At 36.8% G+C, this 17,258-nt stretch overlaps 2 protein-coding genes across 4 annotated transcripts in view; one reads left to right on the forward strand and one right to left on the reverse strand.

The window, feature by feature from the left end:
• HDHD2 (haloacid dehalogenase like hydrolase domain containing 2) overlaps nucleotides 1-17,258 on the forward strand; it is a 49,936-nt gene that overhangs the window by 21,470 nt on the left and 11,208 nt on the right. For all 3 annotated transcript variants that reach the window (XM_074383506.1, XM_074383508.1, XM_074383507.1), the window contains exon 4: nucleotides 4,093-4,177. In XM_074383506.1, the coding sequence (XP_074239607.1) occupies nucleotides 4,093-4,177 (85 nt within the window). The remainder of the gene's footprint in view (nucleotides 1-4,092; nucleotides 4,178-17,258) is intronic.
• The window catches only part of KATNAL2 (katanin catalytic subunit A1 like 2), a 183,822-nt gene continuing 182,785 nt past the window's right edge, over nucleotides 16,222-17,258 (reverse strand). Inside the window, exon 16 of the mRNA XM_039463586.2 lies at nucleotides 16,222-17,193. Within this exon, the coding sequence (XP_039319520.1) occupies nucleotides 17,180-17,193 (14 nt within the window). The 3' untranslated portion in view covers nucleotides 16,222-17,179. The remainder of the gene's footprint in view (nucleotides 17,194-17,258) is intronic.

The following is a 17,258-nucleotide window of genomic DNA, read 5'->3' on the forward strand; positions in this document are numbered from 1 at the left end:
AGGAATTTGGCAGTAGCTAGCGAAATTACAAATGAAGCAGCACTTGTAGGAATCTATCTTTAAAATATAGTTACAAAAATACACAATGACATATGAACAAGGTTATTCATTACTTCGTTATTTGTAACAACCCAAATGTTTATCAGAAGGGACTGATTGAATAAACTGTGATATATTCACAAAATGGAATGGTTTGTAGCTGAAAATTAAATAATGATGACAAGTTCTATCTCTTGATAAGGAGTGCTCTGCGTAGGATGTATTAAATGAAAAAAGTAAGGTGTAGAAATCTTTACATATTTTCTGTGTAGGAAAATGAGAAGAAAATGGATATACATATTTTATCTTGTATTTGTAAAAGGAAGCCAACGAAGGATAAATGAAAAACTAATAAAAATGGTTACCTAAAGGGGAAGCGAGGGAGGAGGGATGGATCAAGAGAGGCGGCTTTTTAAAAAGTCCCCATTACATATTTTGACTTTGGAACCTTACAGATATTTTGTATAATGGAAAGACAACAAGTGAAAAAACAGTCTCTAAATAGAAATGAACTTAACTCTGTATCAGGCTGATGACATCACCACTCAGAGAAAAGAATTACTTTAAATGACTTTAAAGTACAGTATTTTGACCTGTTCATTCATAGTGGGATAGATAAACTCTAAGGACAAATGAACTACAAAGAGATCTTAAACTTCATTCAGGAGTCTTATTGTTATTAGTAATACTGTTTGTTTTTTTTTTAATTAAAGGCATATATGGGACAAAGTGAAGTAGTAACTATTAGATTTTAAGAGTCAGTGAAAAAAGATGCAAATGTAAAAATCAAGTAAGTTAAATAAAAGTTGTGTATTACTACTTTTAAATAGAAAATATCAACACATGTTTTCTCTTAAATAATACGTATTGTGTAATCCTCCACTGGAAGGGCCTAAAACAGTGATAATGCAGTGCTCAGACTGTGGTATCTACTGTCATTTCCCATTGTAGTTCTTTGGAAAAATTACTGATAACAGATCTGGGCAGACATTGTATGAGTCTGGAATAGCTTATTGTGTTAGCAGAGAAACTACTGGAGAATACTCATGGCTACTGGTAAGGAGGAAGTTGGAAAGCCTGGATATGTGCATCCAGTAAGAGAGGCAAATAGAAATTGGTTTATGGATAATCCATGGAACCTTTAATCAGACTTTTAATAATTATGGAGAATGTCTTTATTTGATTGTCATGTCTGAAGTTCTGTTATAATGCCAAGGCCTTTAATTTAAAAAAAAATTCTGAAACTAAAAGTAGATTAGGCATTATGTAGAAAACTGTAGACTCAGGAGAGAGATCCAAGATGGCTGATCACTAGCAGCTCGGGATTGTAGCTCCCAGTGAAAGCGCAGAGAATGAGAGGATGCCACACTTTCAGATGAATTCTTGCTGCTCACGCACCAAGAGATTCCCAGCGGAGGAGCCCCATGGGTCGCCAGCGCGACTCTTATGACTGGCAAGGCGGTTTTGCCCGTGCCTCGGAGCGTCGGTTCTTGGTGCAGAGTCAGAAAAGCACCATGAATCTTAACACCGCTGTTCTAGTTGGCGCAGTGGGTTGCTCAGATTCCGGTGCTGAGAATCAATAAGTTGGACGTCCACTCAGAAACCCAATTACAAAGACGGTAATTATAAAGACCACAGATGGATAAATCTACAACAAAGGGAAGAAAACAGCCAAAAAAGGCTGAGAATACCCAAGACCAGAACGCCTCTCCCTCTACAAGGGATCACAGTTCCTCATCAGCAATGGAACAAGGCTTGATGGAGAACGAGTGTGTTCCAATTACAGAAGCAGGCTTCAAAACGTGGATAATAAGAAACTTCTGTGAATTAAAAGAACTTGTTCTAACCCAATCCAAAGAAACTAAGAACTTCGAAAAAAGGTTTGACGAAATGTTAACAAGAATACACAATTTAGGGAGGAATGTAAGTGAATTGATGGAGCTGAAAAACACAATACAAGAACTTTGTGAAGTATGCACAAGTTTTAACGGCCGAATTTATCAAGCAGAAGAAAGGATATCAGAGGTTGAAGACCAACTCAATGAAATAAAACAAGAAGACAAGATTAGAGAAAAAAGGACAAAAAGGAACGAGCAAAGTCTCCAAGAAATATGGGACTATGTGAAAAGACCTAATCTACGTTTGATAGGTGTACCTGAATGTGACGAAGAGAATGAATCCAAGCTGGAAAATACGCTTCAGGACATTATTCAGGAAAATTTTCCCAACCTAGCAAGGCAGGACAATATTCAACTCCAGGTAATACAGAGAACACCACAAAGATATTCCTCAAGAAGAGCAACCCCAAGGCACATAATTGTCAGATTCACCAGGGTTGAAATGAAGGAGAAAATACTAAGGGCAGCCAGAGAGAAAGGTCGGGTTACCCACAAAGGGAAGCCTGTCAGACTTACAGCAGATCTCAGCAGAAACTCTACAAGCCAGAAGAGAGTGGGGGCCAATATTCAAAATCCTTAAAGAAAAGAACTTTCAACCAAGAATTTCACATCCAGCCAAACTAAGCTTCATAATTGAAGGAAAAATAAAATTTTTTGTGAACAAGCAAGCACTCAGAGAATTCATCACCACCAGGCCTGCTTTACAAGTGGTTCTAGAAGAACCACTACACACAGAAAGGAACAAACAGTATCAGCCTTTCTAAAAAATACCAAAAAGTAAAGGGCATCACTATAATGAAGAATTTCCATTAACTAATGGGCAAAACAGCCAGCTAACATTAAATGACAGTATTAAACTCACATATATCATTATTAATTCTAAATTTAAATTGACTAAATTCCCCAATCCAAAGGCAGACAGGCAAATTGGATAAAAAACTAAAAGCCATCGGTATGCTGCATCCAGACCCATCTCACATGCAAGGATACACAAAGACTCAAAGGGATGGAGAAAGATTTACCAACCAAACGGAGAGCAAAAATAAATAAATAAACAAAAAGCAGAAGTTACAATTTTTGCCTCTGATAAAATAGTCTTTAAAGCAACAAAGATCAAAAGAAGCAAAGAAGGACATTATATAATGATAAAAGGATCAATGCAACAACAAGAAGAGCTAAAGATCCCTAAATATATACGCACCCAATACAGGACTACCCAGATATACAAGACTTATAAAGAGACTTAGACTCCCACACAATAATAGTGGGAGACTTCAACATTAATATTAGACAGATCAATGAGACAGAAAATTAACAACGATATCCAGCACTTGAACTCAGATCTGGAACAAGTAAACTTAATTAACATTTGTAGAACTCTCCACTTTAAATACACAAAATATACACTCTTTTCAGTACCACACCATATCAACTTAGAAGTTTAAGTGAAATATTGGTTGGCTCCTTGTTTGTTATTCTCTTCCCTCATTTTTTTTCGTGTCTCCATTATTAAGCACAATTATAGGCATACCCATATTTAGACTGCATTCTAGCCCGGGCAATAAAGCAATACCCCCATTCTCTCTCCCTCTTCCTCTTTCTTCTTCTTTATTCTTTTTTTCTTTCTAAAAAAAAAAAAAAAGAAAACTAGACTCTACAGTGCATTTCATATTAATTATGAACATGTTAACCTCAGTTGTGTCAATTAGAAAGTCTAATTTCCCTTGCCTCTTAGATTCTCAGTCCCTTATCTGTTGCTATTGATCTGCTATTTCATAGGGAACTCATGGCAGTTCTTGTTGATTGTAATCAGCAAAGCATTTTAAAGTAAGAAATTGTTATTTGAGGGCATCAGGTTACAATTTTCAATTCAGATCTTCTGGTTACTGAGTACCTGTAGACTGTGTACAAGGAATGTGGAAAAATATTAGATTTTCCTCCTTTCTTTTTCCCTCCCAACCCCCGTTTCCCTCTCCTTCTCCCTCTCCCTCTATGTACTCTTGTACTTCCAAAATACACTGGGGAGGATAATTCATTAAATTTTGGATTATGGCTATAGCAAAAGTTTGCACTTGATTGACTAGAACTATTTTGTTTTAAATGTGACATTGTTTTAAATTGTGTTTTCAACAATTATATTTTTTTCCATTCCCAGGAATAAAAACAAGTGATCCTAATGCTGTGGTCATAGGATTGGCACCAGAACATTTTCATTATCAAATTCTGAATCAAGCATTCCGGTAAATCTAGCTATTTATTTTTCATCTGATCATATAGTCAGTCCCCTTCTTTCTTTCCTTTGTCATGATCATGATTGGGTTTATGTGTTTTACTTTCTGGCCACCTAAATTGTACATTAGGAAAGACATCTTCAAGATCAACGTAAAATAATATTTATTACTATCTTGACTTTTTTGTGTGTGTAGTTTGTTTTTTTTGTTTGTTTGTTTTGTTTTTTTGTTTTTGAGATGGGGTCTCACTCTGTCACCCAGGCTGGAGTACAGTGACATCATCACGGCTCAACATAGCCTTCATCTCCCCAGGCTCAGGCTTGGGTGGTCCTCGCATCTCAGTTTTTGTATTTTTAGTAGAGACGGGATTTTGCCATGTTGCCCAAGATGGTCTCGAACTCCTGGGCTCAAGCCATCTGCCCACCTCAGCCACTCAAAGTGCTGGGATTACAGGCATTTCCACTATGCCCGATCAGCAGTTTTTTCTTTTATTATTACTCCTGTGATTCTCCATTTACTATGCTAATCTCCGAAGGAAAACATTATCCAGGATAATTCACCAAAAACAATAAATGTGATTCTACCTCCAGTGAGAATCCAGGCTATGGAAAAGAGTTGACACATTTTACCACACTTTAAAAGAAATTTATTTGATGGGTGGTAATGATAACAGTGAGCTGTAATAGTGGCAGTGGCTATGAAGAAAAACAGATTCAGATACCATCAACATGTCTTGCTTTCGAGTTTGGTCAGTGAAGTAGAAGAGTGCCACAAGGGTACATCCAGATTTCTAACCTGATCAAGTAAAATTAAGAACACTTGGTTTGGGATTTAAGAGGTGATGAGTTTAGGTTTGGCCTGTGGAATATCCAAGCTGAGAGATATCAATGGCTGTGGGTAGAAGAAGAACTAGTACATAAGATGTTACAAATCTTCAGTTAATGTGTACGTTTCACTTAAATGAACTTTTTGCTGCTACTTCTAAAAGGAAGGCTGCATGATACTTGTTCTTATACTTCCCAAGATAAATTGGATCAGAATTTATCTGCAGATCTGCTATAGAATGAGATTGCAACTTTTTCCTTTGGATTTTGTAATTTTTCATGTTTTGCCTTTTATTTCTTGTTAAACTATTAAACAGTATAATTTACCTTTGAATGTATGTCAAGTATATATTTCAAAATGTTACATAGAGATACATTGAACTAGCTTAGAAAAAAGTTTTTAATAGCCTGGTAAGGTTTTTGTATTTAACTGCAGGAATGCTATTTTAAAAACCCAGAATTTTCTTACCAGTGCAAGGATCTATAAGAACCCTTCTAACTTAGACATTATATAGAATTCATTTCTTCACGGATATACCACAGAATTAGAATATTTATAGGAAACTATAAACATTGGTTTGTGACTCTAGTCACTATGATAGTCAAGCCCTTGTTTAAAAGGAACAAACTCACTTTTCATAGTTGTTCAGTATCTGTTTACTGTAATTATTTCCTGGACATTCACTGTTATGCCAGCTCACTTGAAGATGTACTTCGATGTATATGATATTAAAATTACTTTTGCTTCCCCTACTTTTTTAATTATCCTACTTTGGCTTTTGGTTGAGTGGGAAGAGACTATGCCATCTGCTCCTTAAGTAAGTTCTACAGCTGTACCAATATCAGTTTTCATTTGAAACAGAGCATCTGCCATTATTTCTTCTGAATTTATTCCTTCTACCTTTCACTCATTTATTTAACCACAGAATTCAAGGAAAAGATATTGATTTTAGCTGGTAATTTGGGAAGGACATATTTAATAGGAAATTGAGAGGTCTCTGTCTTAGATGAATACTAGACTTAGGGTAATAAAAATGTATACTGACATAATACTGACTTTGTAATTGCTTGGATGCTGTCTAATTAGTACACTTTCCTAACCATATTGATTTTTTAAACACTGCATTTTAAAACATTACAGTGTACTTATAGGTCAACTCTAATTTCACAAGTGCACTTAACAGCTGGGTAGAGAGTTAACAGAAGGATTTTAGGTCTTGTCCTTCTTTGCATATTGATGTTTCCACAGGGACTGTCTTCCAACCAATGACTGCAGCTGTTTGGATTGTGTGTTGCAAATGTAGACATCTCAAATGAACCACCGATTAGTTAAATTACTGTTTAGGCTGATAATGACAATAAACATTGGATTTTAAAGCCCATTGCCTGCCAGCTTCAGGGGCACGTTACATCAAAGCAGATACATCAACTTTCACATTACGCTGCATCTTATTTACTTTGTTTTTAATGGATAGCCCTCCACAAAAATGCATAGTACAGCCTTTCTACAAATATCTCTTAAATGCCTAAATGGAATTGAGAATAGACTTTTTTTTTTTGAGGTTGTATCTCGCTCTGTCGCCCAGGCTGGAGTGCAGTGGTGCTATCTCGGCTTACTGCAACCTTTGCCATCTGGGTTCAAGTGATTCTCATGTCTCAGCCTTCCAAGTAGCTGAGACTGCAGGTGCATGCTGCTGCACCCAGCTAATTTTTGTATTTTTAGTAGAGGTGGGGTTTTACCATGTTGGCCAGGCTGGTCTTGAACTCCTAACTTAAAATGATCTGCCCACCTCAGCCTCCCAAAGTGCTGGGATTACAGACGTGAGCAACACACCTGGTGACAATAGATTTTAAAGAATTGATTTTGAGGAAGGGTATGACTCAGTTATAGCTGATAGATATGATATAATTTGGGTATGAATTTTATAAAACATTCAAATCCAAAGAGCCGTTGGTAGCTTTTTTTCCTTTTACCCAGTACTGAAAGATATAAAGAACAATGTAATGAATACCTGTATGCCTATCAACCATTTTGAGAAACAGAAATTATTGACACATTTGACACCCTTACGTATCCCTTCCCAATGTTATCAACCAGGACCCATAGGTAATTAGGATTATTAATTTAATGTTTATCATTTTTATGTATTGCTTTTTATTTATAACATGTAAGTAGATATTCCTAAATAGTATATAGTAGTATTTTTGTATGTTTTATACTGTGTTTTCATTGATTTGCTTTTTTCCCTAGTAATATTGTATGATTCATTAGTGTGAATATCCATAGCTCTAATTCATTGATTTGCACAACAGCATTACTCATACTGCCTTATACTAAAATTTTAAAAATTTCAATAGCTTTTGGAGTATAAGTGGTTTTTGTTCACATGGCTGAATTACATAGTGGTGAATTCTGAGATTTTAGTGCAGCCATTACCCTAGTAGTATTCATTATCCCCAATATGTGGTTTTTTTATCCCATACCTCCTCCCACCCCTCCTTTTCTGAGTCTCCAGAGTTCGTTATACCACCCTGTTTGCCTTTTCTTACTCATAGTTTAGGTCCCATTTGTAAGTCAGAACATACAGTGTTTGTTTTTCCATTCCTGAGTTATTTCACTTAGAATAATGGCCTCCAGCTCCATCCAAGTTGCTGCAAAAGACATTATTTTTTTTCCTTTTTATGGCTGAGTAGTACTCCATGGTGTATGTATGCCACATGTATATTTTTACCGACTTTACCGACTCATTGGCCAATGGGCACTTAGGTTGGTTTCACAGCTCTGCAATTGTGAATTGCGTTGCAGTAAACACACGTGTGCATGTGTCTTTTTCATACAGTGACTTATTTTCCTTTGGATAGATACTAGTAGTGGGATTGCTGGATCAAATGATAGATCTGCTTTTATTTCTTTAAGGAATTACCATGCTGTTTTCGATAGAGGTTGTATTTTACATTCCCACCAGCAGTGTATAAGTGTTCCTCTTTCACCATGTCCACACCAACATCTGTTGTTTTTTGACTTTTCAGTAATGGCTATGCTTGCAGGAGTAGAATGGTTTTAATATCTCATAGTGGTTTTAATTTACATTTCCCTGCCTTATAGTTTTTTTTTCATCTTCATACCAGAGTTAAAAACCCGAAGAGTGGCCAGGTGTGGTGACTCATGCTTGTAATCTTAGCACTTTGGGAGGCCAGGGTGGGTGGATCACCCAAGGTCAGGAGTTTGAGACCAACCTGACCAACGTGGTGAAACCCCGTCTCTACTAAAAATACAAATATTAGCCAGGTGTGGTGGCACGTGCCTGTAGTCTCAGCTACTCACTGGGGAAGCTGAGGCAGGAGAATTGCTCGAACCCAGGAGGCGGAGGTTGCAGTGAGTGAAGGTAGCACCACTGCGCTCCAGCCTAGGCGACAGAGTGAGACTCCACCTTGAAAAACCCCCAAACCCCAAAAACCCAAAGTTTGAGCATTTAGGTAATGGGCCAATTATAATTGAACTGATGATTACTATTAGGAAAAAGACAAACAGGTCACTTATAATCTAACCTGAACTTAGTATTAACAAGGCTAAAAATTTTCATAAAGTTAATAATATATCCTCATTGTGGAAAAGTTTAAATACTCAAGAAAGATAAATTAAAAATTACCTATAACCCTGCCACCTAAAGAGAACCACAGTTAACATTTTAGCACATAGCTAGTTTCTTTGTTTCTATGCCCATATATGTTTACACAAAATTTATGTATACCACGTAGTAACATATGTTTTAAAAACCTAATGTATTGTGCATGCTTGGTAGTATTCCTAAATATTCTAAAACCTATTTGATTCCTACAAAATATTCCATTTTAAGAAGCACAATGAAAATTGCTTTGCCACAAGTTCCTATTACTGTTGGTATTCCAGGTTTTTGAAATTTGTTTTAAAAAACTTCTGAGAACATGTATTTATGCCTTCCTTATGATTTTTTTTATTCAGAAGTATAGTTTCCAGGCAAAGGAATTTTGGGAAAAAATTACATGGAATTGCTTAGCCTAGAAAAAGTTTGAGGCCTTTTTTTTCCTGAATTGAGCAACTGCTCTCCACCTCCTAGAGGAGCTTATTAAAATGTCATTATACCTGAAGAGAAATGGCATCACAACTTTCATGTTTAAATGTATAGGCAAAGGCTATTTAAGAATAATGTTATTTGAAGTTTTGTTGATGACATTCTTCCCATAATTGTTATAGAGTTTGAGAGTCCTCCAAAAGTCTTAGAGATGTACAGATTTTTTTTTAAATTTTTCAGGATGAGCTTCTTATCACCATAAGTGGTCTTTGTTGACTGTTGGATTGCTTGCTTTCCCCCATCTCCTTCTTAAGGAAAAATTGTAAGTTTAATTGCTCCAGTATATTCAATCCTTAGTAAAAGGAAGAAAAGAAAGAAAACAAACAAAAATGGCCTCAGTACTGTATTTGTACAGTAACTCCTGAATCTTTTCCAAGTACTTGGAGCCTTGAGCATGAGGAATCCCAGAAAAGTGTAGCAGCAGGATTTAAATTAGAAATATATCTGTGGACTTTTCCCATTTTTGAAAGGGTTGACTGCTATGCAGTATTCTTAATAGTCCATACTGCAAAATATTGTGAAATACTTTGGAGGTGATCAATTGTTTTAAGATTTCAGAACTTCAGCTATTTAAAGCATTTCATTAGTGTGCGTGGGAGAAGTTTATATGCAGATCTGAAAATCATAGAATACAGAATTGAGTTGAATATCAGAATCATTGTTCTTATTTTGTAGTTTGAGGATATATTTACCAGGCAGTTCCTGCTACTCTAAATAAAAAGTTCATGTGAATAAACCACAAAAATGTATTGTTACTGATTTTTCTAAATTGAGGTATAACATGGACTGTACATTATACAAATTTTAAGAATGTAACTCAATACAGTTTTACACATAGATATACCTATGTAACCCCCATTTGGTGACCAAGATATAGAACATTTTCAGCATCCCCGGTGGCTCCCTTTCCCAGTCAGTACCCTCCTTCCCCAGGATAACCATTGCTCTGACTTCTATCATTACTGCCAGTTCTTAATCTTCATGACTGAAATCATAGAATCATAGTGTTTTTTTGGTCTGCTTTTGAGATTTATCCACGTTTTTGCATGCATCAGTACTTTGGTTTTTATTTTGCTTCTTTGTTGTTGTTGTTTGTATAGTAGTAGTCTATTATATGAATATTCCACAGTTTATTTATTCATTCTGCTGTTAATGGACGTGGGTTGCTTCCAGTTTAGGCTGTTATGAATAAAACTGCTGTGAACATTCTTGTATATGTCCTCTGGGGGACATGTGCATTCAGTTCTCTTGGGTACATACCTAGAAGTGAAATTGCTAGCTAGTAGAATAGGTAATTGTTTAGTTTTAGTAAATATTGCCAAACAGTTTTCCAAAGTGATTGTACCAAGTTGTACATTCTTGCTAGCTACAAATGAGAGTTCCAGTGCTTCACATTCTCTGTTTAATAGTAGCTGTTCTGTTTGGTGTATATGGTGGTGTCTTTATTGAGCTTCTATTTTTTTGTTTTCATTTTGTTGTTATTTTTCAAAGACAGGGTCTCACTCTGTCACCCAGGCTAGAGTGCAGTGGCACTATCATAGCTCACTGTAGCCTCAAACTCCTGGACTCAAGAGGTCCTCCTGTCTTAGCCTTCCAAGTAGCCAGGACTACAGGTGTGTGCCACCACACCTGGCTAATTTTTAATTTGTTTTTGTAGAAATGGGTTTTTGCTGTGTTGCTAGATGGTCTCAAACTCCTGACTTCCAGTGATCATCCTGCCCCAGTCTCTCAAAGTGCTGAGATTGCAGGTGTGAGCCATTGCATCCAGCCTCAGTTTCAATTTGTATTTCTCTGATGAGTAATGTTGAAACCTTTTCATATATTTATTAGCCATTTGGATATCTTTTGTTTTATCTTTTCTGATTGGGTTGTCTTTTACTTACAGATTTGTCAGAGTTCTTCGGGTGTTATATCTATGAGACTTTGGTTCAATATGTGTACCACAGATATCCCTGTCTTCATTTTGCCTTTTCACTCTCTTAATAGTATAAGAACATCAAGTTCTTAATTTTGATGTAGTTCAATTTGTCAGTATTTTCTTCTGTTCTAAGAAATTTTTGCCTACCCCAAGGTCATGAAGATATTTTCCTGTGTTTTCTTCTGTAAGCTTTATTGTTTTACTTTTAACAATTAGGTGTAGAATCTATTTTGAATTAATTTTTGTGAATTGTGTGAAATAGAAGCTCATTTTTATCTGTAGATATTCAGTTGTTCCAGCAACAGGTATTGCAAAGATCCGTTCTTTTCCCCATTGAATTGCAATTATGCTTTTGACATAAATCAGGTGACTAGATTCTTTATCTGTACTTAGGCCATTCCACACTGTCTTGATTATTGTAGCTTCATGATAAGCCTTAATATCTGGTAATGTATATCCTCCATCTTTACTCTTTAAGATTTTTGTGGCTATTCTACATCCCTTCTGTTTCCATACAGATTTTGAAATCAACTTGTTAATTTCCACAAGGCCTGCTAGAAATTGGTGCTTCATTAAATCTATGGATTTGGGTAGTATTTATATCCGTACAATAATATATCTTCCAGTCTACGAAAATAAAATGTATTTCTATTTTTTTTGGGTTTTTTTTTTTTTTAACATTTGCTTTCATCAGTGTTTTATAGTTTTTAGAATGTGTGTCTCTTAATTTTTGTCTTTCATGTTGTTTGATGCTATTGTAAATTGTATTCTTGTTTTTGTTTTTCTGAGAGGGAATTTTGTCCTTGTTGCCCAGGCTAGAGTGCAATGGTATGATGTCAGCTCACTGCAGCCTGCACCTCCCAGATTTAAGAGATTCTCCTGCCTCAGCCTCCCTTATAGGTGTGTGCCACCATGCCCAGCTAATTTAGGTATTTTTAGTAGAGACGGTATTTTTAGTTTCGCTATGTTCAAACTCTCGACCTTGTGATCCACCTGCCTTCACCACTTCAGAGTGTTGGGATTACAGGCGTGAGCCACTGTGCCTGGCCTTGTATTTTGTTAAATTTTATTTTTATTTGTTTATTGCTAATACGTAGAAAGCTGATTGGGTTTTTGTATGTTAATATTGTATCCAGCAGTCTTCTTCCATTTACTTGCTAATTGTAATAAAGTTTTGTATTAATAGAATCTTTTGGATGTCATTTTCTACATAGAAAATTGTAGACAATAATGACAGTTTTGTCTCCTTCCAATGTTAAAATTCTTTTCATTTTTCTTGCTTTCTTACACTGTCTGGGACTTAGAGTACACTATCAAACAGATGTGGTAATAGTAGATAGCCTTACCTTCTAAATTCAGGGGTAGAACTTTCAGTATTTCTTACTAGGTCAATAAGCTGTATTTGTTTGTTTTTAATCCCAAAGACTTCAAAACTGTGTTTGTTTTTTTTTTTTTTAAATTCTGATTATAATTAGAAATAGCAGTGTTGAAGTTGTCTTAAGATCTTCTATTTTAATTTTTCATTTTATCTTTCACTTTGGATGTATAGTATTCTTAGTTTTCTATTTTATGTGGAACATTGAGTCTACAAATTCATTATGTTTTCTTCAGTAATTAATGAGAGAATTACTGTGTCAGTGTGAAATTGGAGGTATTTTGGGGGGTTTCAATTAATTAAATGTTAATGGGATTTTTCTTTGGTATTTTTCATGATTTACTAGTTTTAATTTGAGCTTTTGATAGTTTATGTTTGTTGAGTTGATTGGTATTACTTTTAAATGTGTTGAATGTTAACACTTTGGCATTACTTTTGTTCAGCGATTCTCAATCAGGGGACAATTTTGCCCCCTAAGGAATATTTTAACATTTGGAGACATTTTTGGTTGTCATAACTGAGGGAGAGGGGTGCTACTGGCGTATGGTGGGTAGAGACCAGGGATGCTGCTAAATATCATGTAATATATAGGTCAGCCCCCACCACAGGCATTTTCTGGCCTAAAATGGTAGTGCTGAAAAACCCTGATCTAATTTAGCACTTCGTTTGAAACTAAAGCCCACAAATGTGAAGTTACTTGCCATTATTTATTTTTAGTGTAGTTATTATACTTCCTACGTTTACGTATACAAATAGTCATCATAGCCGGGCACGGTGGCTCACCCAGCACTTTGGGAGGCCGAGGCAGGTGGATCACAAGGTCAGGAGATCAAGACCATCCTGGCCAACATGGTGAAAACCCGTCTCTACTAAAAATAAAAAAAAATAGCTGGGCTACCATGGTGGGTGCCTGTAATCACAGCTACTTGGAAGGCTGAGGCAGGAAAATAGCCTGAACCAGGGAGCCAGAGGTTGCAGTAAGCTGAGATCATGCCACTGCATTCCACCCTGGTGACAGAGCGAGATTCTGTCTCAAAAAATAAAAGAAAGTAGTTCAGGACACTGAGGCATACAGAGGCTCATCCATGATTTAATTTATTGAATAAACATTTACCAAAAAGTACCATTTTTTTTTTTTTATATAGGACGTACAGTGATGACTAGAACTGATAGGCATTATGGAGACTGTAGTGAGGAAGACAGACCAACTGTATTCTAGCGAGGAAGACAGACCAAACACAGTAGGATAAAAATTCCCAATCGTGGCAAGTGATACAAAGAAAAAAAAAGGGTTGAGATAGAAATAAAATGTGAAGAGGGAGTCCATTTTATTTAAAGAGACATTGAAAATGACTTCTTTGATTTGCTGACATGTAAGCTGAAACCTGACAAATGAGCGGAAGAAATCTATGTGAAAAGTATGGAGAACCGTTTCAGGTAGAGGGGGCACCATGTGGGGGCTGAAGCAGGAAAGAGTTTGACATTTTTTGAGGAAGTGAGAACAGAGTATATTGTGGCTGGAGCTCAGTCAGTGATTGGGAAAAGTAACTCAAGATGAGAGTGGAGTTGTGGGGTGGGAGGCAGATAGGACAAGGCCTAAGGCCCTAAGATAGGGCAAGGACTGTGCTAAGGACTTTACTGGTTGCAGTAAGAAGCTATTAAAGAATTTTGAGCAGGGAAGGGACATGATCACATCTATCTGCATTTTTAAAACTCCCACAGTTGTTTATACAGTGGATTGGAATAATAGGTCAAGAGTAAAATGCAGGAAGACTGGTTGTAAGGCTATTACAGTTCAGGTGAAGGAGTAAGACAGTTTTGAGATATTTTAATTTTTGTTTCCCAATTGGAAATTACTGGATTTCCTAGTGAATAGGGGGATGTGGAGGTGGTGGGAGAAAGTGAGAAATCAAGGATGACTGCTAGGGTTCTGGCTTGAGTAACTGGGAGAAATTACTGAGCTGGAAAAGATTGGGGAAGGAACACTTTTGGGGAGTGGGGTGAGAGGGTAAGAGGGACTTAACAGTTTGATGTTGGACATATGGTAGGTGTTTAAACTGCAGTCTAATTCATTACTTAAACAGCAGTATAATTTCATTTCCACATGCTTCATCTTCAGGGAAAATAGCTAAGTTATTTAGAACAACAGCGTAGTGTTCAGGCCTACCTCTTTTTATTTCACTTTGCATTATTGCACTTCACAGATACTGCATTTTTTTTTTTTTTTTTAACAATCTGAGTTTGCGGTAACCGTACATTGAGCAAGTCATTGGCACCATATTTCCAACAGCATGTCCTCACTTTGTGTCTCTGTGTCACATTTTGGTAATTCTTGACAATGTTTCAAACTTTTCGTTATTATTATGTATTGTAATGATCAGTGATCTTTGGTATTACTATTGTAATTGTTTTGGGGAGCTACAAACCACACCCATGTAAGATGGCAAATTTAATGTTTTGTGTGTTCTGACTGTTCTGCCAGTCAGCTGTTCCATCTCTCTTCCTCTCCTCTGGCCTCCCTATTCTCTGAGAAACAATGATACTGAGATTACGCCAATTGATAACCCTACAATGACCTTTAAGTGTTTAAGTGAAAGGAAGAGTCATATGTCTCTTACTTAAAGTCAGAAGCTAGAAATGAGTAAGGTTAGTAAGGCATGTTGAAAGCTGACATAGGCTGAAAGCTAGGCCACTTGCGCCAAATAGCCAAGTTGTGAATGCAAAGGAAAGTTCTTGAAGGAAATTAAAAGTGCTACTCCAGTGAGCACATAAATAATAAGAAAGCAAAACAGCCTTATCACTAATGTGGAGAAGTTTTAGTAATCTGGATAGAAGCTCAAACCAACTACAACATTCCCTTAAGTCTCTTCAGTTCTGGGAAGTCTAAGAGAGGTGAGGAAGCTGCAGAAGAAAAGTTTGAAGATAGTAGAGGACGGTTCATGAGGTTTTAAAAAAAGAAGCTGTCTCCATAAACTTGCACTAAAGTACAAGATGAAGCAGCCAGTGCTGATGCAGAAGCTACAGCATGTGTACAGTGGCTCACGTCTGTAATTCCAGCACTTCGGGAGGCTGAGGCAGGTATATCACAAGGTCAGGAGTTGGAGACCAACCTGGCCAACATAGTGAAACCCTGTCTCTACTAAATATACACAAAATTAGCCAGGTGTGGTAGTGCATGCCTGTAATTCCAGCTACTCAGGAGGCCGAGGCAGGAGAGTCGCTTGAACTCGGGAGGCAGAGGTTGCAGTGGACCAAGATCGTGCCTTTGCACTCTCGCCCAGGCAACAGCGCGAGACTCCATCTCAAAAAAAAAAAAGCTACAGCATGTTATCCAGATCTACCTATGATCATTGACAAAGGTGTCTACACTTAACAACAGATTTTCAATGTAGATGAAACTGTCTTTACATTGGAAAAAGATGCCACCTAGGACTTTCATAGCTAGAGAGGAGAAAGTCAGTGGCTTCAAAGGAAAAGCAGACTCTTGTTAGGGTCTAATGCAGCTGGTGACTTTAAGTTAAAGCCTGTGTTCTATAAGTAGAGTAACAAAGCCTGAGTGACAGCACATCTGTTGACATCATGGTTTATTGAATGTTCTAAGCCCACTGTTGAGACCTACTAATCAGAAAAATAGATTACTTTCAAAATAATACTGCTTATTGACAAAGCACCTGGTCACCCAAGAGCTTTGTTGGAGATGTGCCAGGAGATCAATGTTGTTTGCATGCCTGTTCACACAACACCCATTCTGCCACCCTCGGATCAGGGAGTCATTTGACTTTCAAGTCTTACTATTTAAAAATACATATTTTCTAAGACCATAGCTGCCATAGATAATGATTTCCTGTGATGGATCTGAGCAAAGAAAATTGAAAACCTTCCAGAAAGGATTTATCATTCTAGATGCCATTAAGAACATTCATGATTCATGAAAGGAGGTCAAAATGTCAACATTAACAGGAGCTTGAAAGAAGTTGATTTTAACCCTCGTGGATAACTTTGAGGGGTTCAAGACTTCAGTGAAGGAATTAACTGCAGACATGGTGGAAATAGCAAAATAACTAGAATTAGAAGTAGAGCCTGAAGATGTGACTGAATTGCTGCGATCTCATGATAAAGCGTGAATGGATGAGGAGTTGCTTCTTTTGGATGAGCAAAGAAAGTAATTTCTTGAGATGGAATCTACTTCTGGTGAAGATGCTTTGAACATTGTTAAAATAACAAAAGATGTAGACTATTATATAAACTTAACTGATAAAGCAGCAGTAGGGCTTGAGAGGATTGGCTCACAATTTTGAAAGAGATTCTGTCATGGGTAAAATAACTGTCAAACAACATCACCTATTACAGAGAATTCTTTCATGAAGATTAAATTGATGCAGCAGACTTCATTAGTTTGAGACATTGCCACAGTGACTCAGCCTTCAGTGACTACCACCCTGATCTGTTGGCAGCCATCAACATCGAGGCAAGACCTTCTACCTGCAAAAAGCTTATGACTCCCTGAAGTCTCAGATGATTGTTAGCCTTTTTAGCAATAAAGTATTTTTAAATTAACATATGTTTATTTTTTTAGACACAATGCTGTTGCATACTCACAGACTATGGAAAACCAAAAAATTAATGTGACTCACTTTATTGTAATACTTGCTTTATTGCAGTGGTCTGTAGCTGAATCCAAGATGTCTCATAGACATGCCTGTATTTAGAAGAATGCCAGATGTGTTTTCAGGTTCCGGGTTCCAGCACTGGTTCTAGCTCTCCTTGATTGGTGCCAGCATCTCAGATGATCTCATCTGCAAAGTAGGGCACATTGGACTTGATGTTCCTTTGGATCTCTTTCAGTAATACTCTGTGACTC

The sequence above is a fragment of the Saimiri boliviensis genome, chromosome 13 (genome assembly GCF_048565385.1).
Source record: "Saimiri boliviensis isolate mSaiBol1 chromosome 13, mSaiBol1.pri, whole genome shotgun sequence".
Classification (NCBI taxonomy): domain Eukaryota; kingdom Metazoa; phylum Chordata; class Mammalia; order Primates; family Cebidae; genus Saimiri; species Saimiri boliviensis.